This window comes from Vombatus ursinus, unplaced genomic scaffold (assembly GCF_900497805.2).
Source record: "Vombatus ursinus unplaced genomic scaffold, bare-nosed wombat genome assembly UNPS02014777.1, whole genome shotgun sequence".
NCBI classification, from domain to species: domain Eukaryota; kingdom Metazoa; phylum Chordata; class Mammalia; order Diprotodontia; family Vombatidae; genus Vombatus; species Vombatus ursinus.
The window spans coordinates 2,559,355-2,572,106 of NW_020954555.1; the positions used below are offsets into that span (position 1 = coordinate 2,559,355).

The 12,752-nt window shown below is 43.4% G+C and overlaps 1 protein-coding gene across 2 annotated transcripts in view; it reads right to left on the reverse strand.

The window, feature by feature from the left end:
• Positions 1 to 694, reverse strand: part of FCN3 (ficolin 3) — a 10,558-nt gene extending 9,864 nt beyond the window's left edge. For both annotated transcript variants that reach the window (XM_027864941.1, XM_027864940.1), the window contains exon 1: positions 577 to 694. In XM_027864941.1, coding sequence (XP_027720742.1) covers positions 577 to 679 — 103 coding nt within the window. In that variant the 5' untranslated portion in view covers positions 680 to 694. The remainder of the gene's footprint in view (positions 1 to 576) is intronic.
• Between the last annotated feature and the right edge of the window lie 12,058 nt (positions 695 to 12,752).

The window sequence follows — 12,752 nt, forward strand, 5'->3', positions numbered from 1 at the left end:
TCTTTGCCAAGGAAACCCCAAATGGGGTCACAAAGAGTTAGACACGACTGAAAATAACTCACAACAACAAATGCTTATCAATTGACTGGCTTGGGTTGGGCATGGAGGACCCTCAAACTCCCTAAAGCCCCAGGAACCTTTCCTGTCCTGTTCCTTTGCCCTCCTCCTATCTTCCAATGATCATGTGGTAATGGAAAGGACCTTGGGCTAAGGCAGGACATGAGGGGTTCTAGTCCCAGCTCTTCAGTTTACTTGCTGTGTGACCTTCAGCAAATCACTTCCTTTCTCTGGGCCTCAATGTCTTTCTCTCTGAAATCACTGGGGGAGGGGGAAACTGGATTTTTAATACCCTCTGAGGCACCTTTAGATTCTCAGGAGAAGTCCTCCTGATCCTCCAAAAGAGCAGCTCAGATGCCACTTCCTCCCAGAGATCTTTGCTCTTCCTTTTCTCCCATCTCCTGCTGCGTGCACCTGGAGTCCCCTTCTTTCACTGACAACAGCCTGATGAAGTGGCAGGTAGGCATTCCCTGTCCTGGTGGGGTGGGGGGAAGGGGCATTATGGGGAGCAGATTCTACCTGGGCAGGTGGGAGGCTCATGGGTCTCAGTGAAGCCAAATCCTGAGAGTAGAAGCAAGAGCAGGCTTCCTTGCAATGGCAGCTCCATCTTCTCTGCACTCATGGACCAGGCTGGGGTAGAGGCCCTCACTTATAGACTGTGGGGCGAACAGAGATGTAAATGGGAGCTTCCCCTCATTGTTCCCACACAGTGTCCCACCCTTGCCTTGGAGCCATGAGGCCAGGAGCAGAGTGGCCATTCCCCCTACCCTTGTACCCTGAGAAGGAACAAAGTGTACCTTCCCCTCATCCTAAACCCTGGAGCTTTGCCAATTTTCTTCCTATCTATTGAATATGCCAGGACTCCTCAAACTCTTCCTCAGACTTCCAGTAAGGAGGGAGGAGGGTAAAGGATATCTGCTCCCTGCCCAAGGCTGGCCAGCTGTGGAGGCTGCTTATACGTGGCATCCTGAGCAGAGCTCATCTAGAAGAGCCTGAGGCTGGACTTGAGGGCCCCACCTGCCTCCTCTGGCTTGTGTGTCTTTCCCTTAGCACAGGTGATTGAATGATGAGCTTGAGATGTACTTGGTCTGGGTGGCAGCCTCCTGAGTTCAAGAGGTCAGGAGCTCCTGGCTTTGGGTGCTGGTTGCCTGGCAGGTTGTGACCTCCCCAAGCACTTTGCAGAGGGGAAGATGACTATGGCTAGGAGGACGTTACAGCTGAAGGACAAAGAAAATGCTGGCTACCATCAGACCACTTCTCTCTTGGACCACAGACAGTACCCTGAAGGGCTTAACCATGCTCTGGAATGTCTGCCCTGGGACTTAGGCTGTCTTGATTGGGAGGACCCTGGAATCAGAAAAGCCTGGCCCTGATCCTTTCTGCCTAGGTGACCTTGGGCAAATCCCTTCACCTTTCTGGTCTCCTACTGTCCTTGCCTGCAAAATGAGGGGCTCAGATTGGTTGCCCTAAGTTCTCCTCCAGCTCAAAATCAATATAATTTTCTTTGTTTTTAGCATTCAATTTGTTTTTCAGTTAGGGAAACAGAGATGGAGGAATTAATGCATCTTTCATTTCCTTCAAGGTACCTTAGTTACCTGCTATGGCAGGCCTTTTCTAATGTCCCTAGTTGGTATTGTTCAACAATGCATTCTCTCTCTCTCTCTCTCTCTCTCTCTCTCTCTCTCTCTCCCTCCTCTCTCTCCTCTTTCTTTTTTCTCTTCTCTACCTCCTCTTTCTCTGTCTTCTCTTCTCTTTTCTCTCTCCCCTCTTTTCTTTTTCTCTCTTGTCTCTCCTCTCTCTTCCTCTCTCTCTCTCCTCTTTCTCTCTTTCCTCTCCTCTCTCTCTTCTGTCTCTCTCCTCTGTCTCTTTCTCTCTCCCTTTCTCTCTCCTCTCTTCTCTTTTCTCTTTCTCTCTCCTCTCTCTCTCTCAATGACCTTATGTAAATATTTTGATCCTACCACTGGGCATGTGCCCCAAGGAGGTCAATGACAGAGAAAAAGGTCCATTTTAGATGCCACCCTATGGAACTTGCAGGAGAGGAAATGGGTGCCCCTTGGTTGGGGAATAGCTGACTAAATTGTGGTAAACAGGTATAATCCAACAGTGTAAGAAGTGATAAATAGCAATCATTCAGGGAAACCTGGGAAGCTATATATAGACAATTTATGCAATTATGTAAAGGTGAATAGGCTTGAAAGACTTCAGAATTCTGATCACTGTAAGCCCTCAGAAGACTTGATGGTGAAGGTTGCCTTAGAGATCTCTCTCAAACGGGTGATGGAACACGGGTGTAGAAGAGGGCATACATTTTCTTTCAGATATGGTCAATGGTTGATTTTTTTTTTGCTTGAACAATTTCTAAGTTATTCAATCATAGAAACAACGACAATAAAGGTAGTTAGCATAAGGGCAGGAGTGTTAACCCCTGCCCGATGAACTCTAGCCATGGATTGTAACAATGCACCCAGCATAAAAGATACAAGAATCGGCGCCACCAAAGGCATTACTTGTTACAGGGGAGAGCTCGAATGGGAGGTTGATTGGTCTTGGACGCAACTTGGACACAACAATGAGGTTTTTAAAAAGCATCAAAAACATTTTAAAAATCACTGACAATGGATAGAACACTAGACCTGGAGTCAACAAGCCCTGAGTTCAGATCCAGCCTCAGACACCAGCAGTGTGACCGTAGTTAACCCTTGTGTTTAATGAGGGGGTGAGATGAGGTGACCTGTGAGATTCTTTCCATGAATTATTTCTTGGCCAGTTCATGCACCTGGACTGCAACCCTCGGGCCTTTGGGGAGGGAATTGAAGAGAACTAGAGCTGAGAAGGACAGAAAGAAGAGGGTCTGTCCTAGGAATCAGATATAATTTCCTAAATGAGATCATTGCCCATCCATTCAGCCCCACCAGGGAGACATGTGGCCCTGAAGAGAGCAATGAAGAGAGATGGTAATAGAGCTGAGGAGTTTCTGGGCCAAGCCAGAAGCTTTGGCAACACAACTTGTCAATTTGTACTGCCATCCCAGGTAAACATATTGATGGCCAAGCTCTCTAGGGTGCTCATCCAAACGCCCACCGTAATCTGGACAATAGACATCCTTCATCTGACTGGTCTTTCCGATGTTAATTGGGCAGCTAGGTGCAAAAAGCCCAGGGCCTGAAGTCGGGAAGACTCAATCTTCCTGAGTTTTAATCTGACCTCAGACACTTCCTAACTGTGTGGCCCGGGGCCAGCTACTTACCCTTCTTTGCCTCAGTTTCCTCATCTGGAAAATGAGCTGGAGAAGGAAATGTCAAACCACTTCAGTATCTTTGTTAAAAAAAAAAAAAAGAAATCGTGAAGAGTCAGCACTGAACAACAACTCCCAAGATTGTTTTGAGGATCAAATGAGATACTATTTGTAAAGCATGTAGCACAGCATCTGGCACACAAGAAGGACTTAATTAGCGCTTGTTCTCTCTGTGTGATACTTAATTTTTTTTCCTGTGCGATATTTATTGATACGGGTGTCGTTATTATCCCCATTTTATAGATGAGGAAACTGAGGCAGGCAGAGATGAAGTGACTTGCCCAGGGTCATGTAGCTAATAAGTGTCTGGGGCTGTCTCCCTGAATACGAGTGCTACAGGACTCTCCCCACTGAGTCACCTAGCTGCTTAGAAGAGAATGAAGAAGTACCCGGTGGATATGAGCAGGCTACAACATATAACCGACCAGGGAGGAGTTTCAAAGGCTACAGTCCCTGGTTCTTTGCCTCGGCGTCTGTCCTTCAGTTTTAGACTAGGGAGATTAATCTGGAGGCTACAACCTTGTCGGTTTCAAAGGCTAGGGAGAGTGAGTCACATGAGGTCTGTGACTCTGAGAGTAGAATCCGCACCAGGTTTTGCAGCCAACCCGACACTGATACCTCGATGAGGAGAAGATGATGCTATGTTTGGTTGTGAACTTGGTGGTACCAATGCTATGTAGCTAATGCATTAAATCTGACTAAACTCTTCCTAGAGGTTGAGGTAGTGTAAGGTAAAATGACCCTTGAAGATGCTTGTTCTTCTGTTCTGGCTATGTCTTTGAAATAAATATCCCTTTGTAAAAGCTAATTGATGTTAATTGCTCAAATGGAATCCAAGTGCTAGTCACTGGTAGCTGAGTGGGAAGAATATATCCAAGATGGAATCTTGAGAGAGCAGTAGAGAAGATATCCCCCAATTCCTCAAGGATAAGCCTAGAACTTTGAGGGGGAGATAATGATAATAGTTAGCATTTATGTATCACCTATTATATGCCGGGCACTATGCTAAGCACTTAAAAAATTACCTCATTTGATTCTCACAACTACCCTTCGAGGCAGGTGCTATTATTATGCCCATTTTACAGGTGAGGCAAACTGAGGTTAAGCAACCTGGCCAACATCACACAGCTAGGAAGTATCTGAAGCCAGATTTGAATTCAGGTCTTCCTGACTCCAGGCCTAGATCTCTCTATGAACTTCACCTCAAGGTGCAGCCAACTTCTCTCTGGGAGAGAGAGGTCAAAGTAATAGCTATACATATTAATCCAGAGCTTTAGTCTTCAGCTACAGGAATGGGACTGGATGATGTCTGAGGGCTCTTTTAGTTTAAGATCCTGCAACGCCTTCAGCATCACCAAAAGGTACTTGGGGCACTGAGGGAGCAGCAGCAAATTTCCCTTTGGGCTGTATTCCCGAAGTCTGTGATGTATCACTGTTATCTAACGAGGGTGTTCAATATCTGAGCTGTCCACAAGGTGGCGATATTCTTGGGCCACCAGCCCAATTACCACTTCAGTTCCTCTCCGGCCTTCACATGGTATGACTTCCCAAAAGTTTCACCACTGGCCACCAGAGGGCGCACAGCCTTTAAACTCTTTATCTCTTGCCTTTCCCAAATTCAACCAAAGGGTTGTGCAGCTTCCCCTCCAAAGGTGACACTGGCTGGGCTTTAAGATTTGAAATAGCAGATGATAGGAAATAATGCTTAGAATATTAAAAATGGAAGATTCTGGGTCTAGTCCCCCATCCCCATCTGCAATCTTCTTTCTCAGTTGATCCACCCCAATATTCATAGGACGGGGATTCAACATGATGTGGCTATGTAGTTTATGGAACATTGTGGATATTAATTGACCCTCTCCCTGCTTCTCCAACTACCTCCTGAAACTCTTCCTCCTTGAGTGTCAAGAGAACAGACCCTAACTATTAATCCAGGTTGGGGAAAGAATTAAGGAAGGGATTTCATATCTGGGGCCTTTCTTGGGGTCAATGACTCTACTAAAGGAAAAGCAAGGGATGTATCATCAAAGGGAGCTTTCCCCTTTAGCTCTTAACCCATGGGACTGTCAATAGATGCTAGTTTCTGGCACTCGAGACATGCCTCTTCTATGCTGATCTCTGCCATAAGGGTCTTTAGGTGCCATGGTTATGAGTAGGGCTAAATTGTTCCTTAGGGTTCTTTCTCACCCTCCATCTCTCATGGCCAACAGACAATGCCTAAGGCTGCAGCAGCACACTGAAGTTTTTTTAAGAAGATTTTAAAATAAATTTAAGTTTAAAAGTTATTCAAATAAATTTTATTGACATGTTATTGCATCATTTAAATTTTCCAGTATGGTGAGGACGAGGGGAAGAAAATAAGCATTTAAATAGTGCCTACAATAGGCCAGACGTTGTACTAAGCACTTTACAATTATCGTCTCATTTGGATCCTTACAACAACCCTTTGAGGTAGGTGCTATTATTATCCCCATTTTACAGTTAAAGAAACTGAGGCAAGCAGAGGTTAGATGACTTGCCCAGGGTCACGCAGGTAGTAAGTGTCTGAGGCTGAATTTGAACTCAGGTCTTGCATATAATGGCCTGTTACTGTGTTATAAGAAATGAGGCATATAAGGAATACGGAGAAGCCGGGGAAGAACTTAGATGAACATGCAAAGTGAGGTATGCAGAACCAGAAAACAATATGCCCAGAGCTTTATCCACTCTGCTAGCCATATGCCTCTTATATCCCTTTTCCCCTCTCCTCTTCAAAAAATGATTATTTATTTAAAAAAAAAGGTTCAGCAAAACTATTCACCACATTGAAAAAGTCTGACATTATAAGCATTGTTCCACACTCATAGTTTCTTACCTCTGTAAAGCAGAGGGTGAAGTGTATGAAAGAATAAATGAATGAGGCAGGAAAAGCACCCATTACTCAGCACTCAAGAAGCATTTATTAAGCAGTTACTGAGTGCCAAGCACTGTGCTCAGTCCTGGGGATATAAATCTGAAAAGCAAATGCAGGTCCCTGCCCTATAGGAACCTTTATTCTAGTGAGGGCAACAACTTATCTAGAGGAGGGTGGCCAGGAAGGAAGGGGCCCTTGGGCCAGAAAGTTACCTGAGATGGTGATGGTTGCATAGACTGACACACCACATCAAGGAACAAGCTGATTTGATCATGGTTCCTCATTCTAGAAGTGGAGGGGGTGCAGAAGGAAAGAGTACAAGCAAAGAGAAGAGGTGGCCAGAAAGGAAGGAATGAAGAGAAGGATGCATTGGGAAAGAGAGGAGGGAAAAGAAGGATGTGTTAGAACTTTCTTGAAATGAGGTTCCAGGAGAGGTAATCGCCAATCAGGGAGGCAAGATTACAGGGAAGAAATCCCTTGGTGGCGTGGTTTCTAGGGTGTCCTGTGTGAAATGGCTGGCCAAGAGGCTTTGGAGGACTGTGACTGAAGAGGAAGGGCTGGCACCTTCTCAGATCTCCTCTTTGGGGCCCAGCTTGACCATTAGATGTGCTTGGCCTTCAGTCTGAGTTTGTCATTCTTTCATTTACATGGTTGTAGTCATTGTGCTATTGTTTCCTGGTTCTGCCTACTTTACTTTGCATCAGGTCATCTAAGTATTTCTCAGGTTTCTCTGTAATCCTCATATGCTTCATTTCTTTTTTTCTTTTAGTTTTCAACATTCACTTTTATAAGATTTTGAGTTCCAAATTTTTCTCTCCCTCCCTCCCCTCCCCCCTCCCAAGACAGCATGCAATCTGATATAGGCTATACATGTACAATCCTATTAGACATATTTCCACATTAGTCATGTTGTGAAGAAAGAATCAGAATAAAAGGGAAAAACCATGAGAAAGAAAGCAAACAAAGAAAGACAAAACAGTATGCTTCAATCTACATTTAGACTCCATAGTTCTTTCTTTGGTTGTGGATAGCATTTTCCATCATGATTCTTTGGGAGTTATCTTAGATCCTTGTATTGCTGAGGACTAAGTTTGTCAGAGTTGGCCATCACACAGTGTTGCTGTTACTGTGTACAGTGTTCACCTAGTTCTGCTCACTTCATTCAGCATCCTCAGTTCACGTCAGTCTTTCCAAGTTTTTCTGAAATCTGCCTGCTCATCATTACTTATAGAACAATAGTATTCCATTACAATCATACTACCACAACTCGTTCAGCCATTCCCCAATTGATGGGCAGCCCCTCAATCTCCAATTCTTTGCCATCACAGAAAGAGCTGCTACAAATATTTTTGTACATGTGGATCCTTTTTTTAATGATCTCTTTGGGATACAGACCTAGAACACAACTTGTTCAGCCATTCCCCAATGATGGGCAGCCCCTCAATCTCCAATTCTTTGCCATCACAGAAAGAGCTGCTACAAATATTTTTGTACATGTGGATCCTTTTTTTAATGATCTGTTTGGGATACAATACCTAGTGGTATTGCTGGATCAAAGGGCTTGCATAGCTTTATAGCCCTCTGGCATATGCTTCATTTCTTACAGCACAGTAATAGGCCATTATGTGCATGTACCACAACTTGTCCAGTCATTCTCCAATGTGATGGCTGCCTGGCTGGGGGGAATGGCCCATAGACCTTGACTGTGTATTAAAAGAGCTCTAAAGAGGTTTGTTAACCCATACACGGACAGCAGATGGCAGCCCAGAAGATCAGCCGTTTTCACCAGAGAGCAGCTGATTGACATGGGATTTGATGGCTAGGAGAGAACATCACATTGATATGGTTGGCCTGCAGCATCGAAGGTGTGAGCTGCTGTGGGTACACTGTACTCTGACCACACATATCCCTATTGTGTGCCCTGTCAACCTGGGCTGCTGGCATGAATATCCTCTAATTATTTTCATGGTAACCTGTAGATTGCTGGTTGGATAAAGTGGTACATGTGGAGTCAAGGAAGGACTGAGTCAGAATCCTGCCTGACACATGTTCTGAGTGCCCTGGGTAAATCATTTAACTTTGTTGTCCTCAGTTTCTTCATCTGTAAAATGGGGATAATAATAGCACCTACCTCTCAACATAGTTGTAAGGAGGATCAAATGAGAAAACATATGGAAAGCACTTTGTAAATCTTAAAGCACTATATTAATATTAGCTATCATAATTATTTAAATGAGTGTGTCAATTGGAAAATTTTTTTTTAAAATCATGAACTATAGTTTTGCCACAGAGTGGCAGCTAGGTAGTACAGCGGGTAGAAAGTTGGATTTAGAGGCAGGAATACCTGAATTCAAAGCTCCCCTCAGACACTTAGCTTCTGTGACCCTGGGCAAGTCACTTAAACTCAGTTTTCTCATTTGTAAAAGTGGATAATAATGACATCTACCTTACAAGATTGTTGTTAATGAGATAATATATGAAAATATAAAATAATATGTAATTAATGAGATAATATATGAAAAGCATTTTGCAAACCTTAAACCTTAAAATACCAGCTATTATTATCGGTCCCCTTGCTGTTTTCACACAAAACACTCCATCTCTTTTGTCCATGCGGGTTGTCCCACATGGCTGTAATCCTCTCCCTCCTTACTTCTGTTCCTGCCTTCCCAGTTTTCTTCAGGTCCCAGACAAAATCCTGCCATCTACAAGAAACATATCCTGATTCCCCCCTTAATTCTATTGTCTTTCTGAAAAGGACCTATTTGGACATACACACTTATAGCAGCTCTTTTTGTGGTGGCAAAGAATTGGAAGTTGAGGGGATGCCCATCAATTGGGGAATGGTATATGATTGTGATGGAATACTATTGTGCTGTAAGAAATGACAAGCAGGAAGCATTCAGAAAAGCCTGGGAAGACTTATATGAACTGATACAAAGTGAAGTGAGCTGTTTTCAGAGTAATGGCAATACTGTACCACAATCAGCTGTGAATGAGTTAGCTATTCTCAGTAATACAATGGTCTAAGGCAATTTCAAAGGACTTATAATGAAAAATGCTATCCACCTCCAGAGAAAGAACTGATGGAGTCTGAATGCATGCTTTTTTTTACTTCCATTATTTTTCTTGGGCAGTTTTTTGGTCTGTTTTCTTTTTGCAACATTGCTAATATGGAAATTTGCATAACTGCATATGTATAATTTATAGCTAATTGCTTGCCTTCTCAAGGAAGGGGGAGGGGAGGGAAAGAATTTGGAACTCAAAATTTTTTAAAGTGAAGGTTAAGGGGGTAGCTAGGTGGCACAGTGGATAGAGCACCAGCCCTGGAATCAGGAGGACTGGAGTTCAACTCAGACACATATAACATTTACTAGGTGCGTGACTCTGGGAAAGTCACTTAACCGCAATTGCCTCATCAAAAAAAAAAAAAGGTTAAAAATTGTTTTTATATGTAATTCAGAAAAATATTAAAAATTCAATTGCCTTATCTCTGTTCATTATTTCCAATTTATCCTGTATATCTCATTTGTGCATTGTTATTTATATGTCATCTCCCCCATTAAACTATGAGCTACTTGAGAGCAAAGGACTGCCTTTTGCCTCCCTTTGTATTCCCAGTGCTTAGCACCATGCTTGGCACATGGTAGGTGCTTAATACATGACGGTTGACTTGAACTCGAGGGCTGAACTTGAACTGGGATCTATGTAAATCTAATTTCTATCGAAGGATTCATTATTCTCCCAGTGACCAAGGCAGTCTCCAAATGTTAGGCTCCAAATCTTTAGCTCTTTCATCTTTCTCACCCTCTCCATTCAGTTCGCCCTCTGGGTTCCTCTCTTTGTAATGTCTCTCTTCTTTGTCCCCTCCTCCCTGCATCCATGCCCCACCCTGGCTCAGACCCATCTCACCTCTGGCCTCAATTATTTAGGTAGCCTCCTAACTGGCCTCCCTGCCTCCAGTCTCTCTCTCTCCAATCCATTTCACACTGGCTGCCTGAGTCATATTCCTAGCACAGAGCTCTAGCCACGTCTCTCTTCTCTTCAGATATATTCTGTTCTTCCCCACCATCTCAAAAACAAAGTCTTAGCTCCTAATCCTAGCATTCAAGGTCCTCCCCAGTCTGCCCCCCAGCCTAACTTACCAACCTTCCTTATCTTCTGCCACTGTTCAGCAGGGACTCTGTGTCCCAGCCAGACCAGATGACTCACTATTCCCTGAGTATACCCTAAGCTTTTCCATTGCTTTATCTTTGCTCATATTGGCCTTCACCCTGATGCTTCAGAGACCCACTCTAGTGTGACCCTTTAATGAAATCTTCCCTGAGTCCAGAGAGATCAGCTTTTGAATTTCTGCTGTTCACTTGTTGTGTGCCATGGGTAAACCATGTAACTTCTCTGAGACACAATTTCCTCATCTGGAAAATGGAGCTTTATCTATAGTATTTACCACAGGGTTGTTGTGTGGCTCAAATGAGGTAATGTATGTAAAGCACTTTACAAACCTTCAAGATCCATGAAAATTCCTACTAGAATATTATTAGTATTATTATTATTATTATTACTAATTACCATTAGCAGTAGCATCTCCACCCAGATGTGCTATCTTCCTTTGTTTTTCTGCTATTCCTTTGCTTATGTCTCTCTTCTGACATATATCCCATCTTGCCTCACCTTGTATTACGATTGTCTGTATACCAAGATCATAAACGTTTTCGGGGTCTGTGCCAGTTGGAGCCCTCTAAGCCCAATATGGTGTCTTTTCCACAAGATCACAGAGTTTTGAGCTGGAGGGGACCACAAAAATCATAGCTGGGACTCAGTAAATATTTGGAAGGTGACTTTGGCTACCATGTGGAGGGTAGATTGGAGAAAAGGGAGCCTAGAGGCAGGGAGGCCAGTTAGGAGGCTATCAGAATAACCTAAGCAAGAGGTGATCAGTGTTTGGTTATCTCTAATAGCAGCAGTGATGGGAATGGAGAAAAGGAGATGTTACAAAGGAAGAATCCATAGGACCAAACAACTGAATGGATGTAAAGATGGAGGAATCATTAGAAATTCAATGTGCTTCAACAAGTAATCATAATTGTTCTCCATCTAAAAATTCCATCTCCCACCTCTTGGCCTTTGCACAGAATTTCCCCCTTGCCCAGAATGCCCTCCCTCTTCACCTGGGCCTCCAAGCATCTCCAGCTTCTTTCAAAGTGCTGCCAATTACATAAGACTTTTCCATTCCCTCTAGAGAGCAGAGAGTGCTCTAGAAAGAGAGTACTTGCTTCTTAAAATTACTTTGGCTAATTTTTGGACACGGCTGACATAGGAATTTGTTCTGACTGTTTATTTGTTACGAAGGTTGTTGTTGTTTTTTCTCTTTTCTCAATTCTCAAGGTGGGGTGGGAAGGAGAAAAAAAATGCTCATTAATGAAAAAGAAAAAGAATTTTTAAGATGAATTCTTTGTATGATTTTGTATTTACTTATTTGGGTACATGCTCATAGGCTTATGGGCTCATCAGTTTGGAGCTGGAAGGGACCCCCCCCCACCTAAGAAATGTTAGCTTCTTAAGGGCAGCTTCTGTTTCATTTTTTATCTTCTCATCTCCAGAGTCTAGTGCACAGTAAGCACTGAATAAATGCCTGTTGAATTGAAACATCAACTATAGACAAAGTCCTATGCTCATAACCAGGGGATAGAAAGATTAAAAAAAAAAGAAAGAACCCACAGTCCCCACCCTCATGAAAAAATAAGCAGAGATAGTGGAAAGAATGCAAATCTCTGATTCAAAACACTTGGGTCCTAATCACCATAGCTGTGTGACCTTGGGCAAGTCACCTAACCTCCTTGAGACTCAGTTTTGTTATCTTTAAAATGGATTACATTCTGTGACTCTTTGATGAATAAACAAATAATTATGATTCAAAGGAGGATGTGACGGGGTCAAGGAGAATTCTAGGCAAAGTGCTATGAGAAATCTGAGGAAAGGGAGATCCCTTCTAGTTTGAGGGAGTTAGGGTAGGAAAAGCAGGTGGGCTTCCTGTGAAGAGGTGCTTCTTAGCTGGACCTTGAAGGAAGAGAAGGATTTTAAATAATAGGGATAGACAAGGGAAATAATAATAATAGCAGCTAACATTTATGTAGTGCTTACTATGTGCCAGGCACCATGCTAAATGCTTTACAATTATTTTGTTTAATCCTCACAACAACCCCGGGAAGTAGGTGCTATTATTATCCCCATTTTTCAGATGAGGAAACTGAGGCAAACAGAGGTTAAATGACTTGCTTAGGGTCTCAGGCCATATTTGAGGTCAGGTCTTCCTGACTCCAGGGCCAGAACTCCATCCACTGAGTCACCTAGCTGCCCTTAAACATGCCCCGAAACAGGGTCCAGGCAGGCATGAAGGCTAGCCCTGGGGGCAGGGCAGGATCAGGAGACAGCTCACACTTCAATCTAGCTGGAACACAGAAGGCACGAAAGGGGAATGGTGGGCAATGAGGTCAGGAAGGAGGC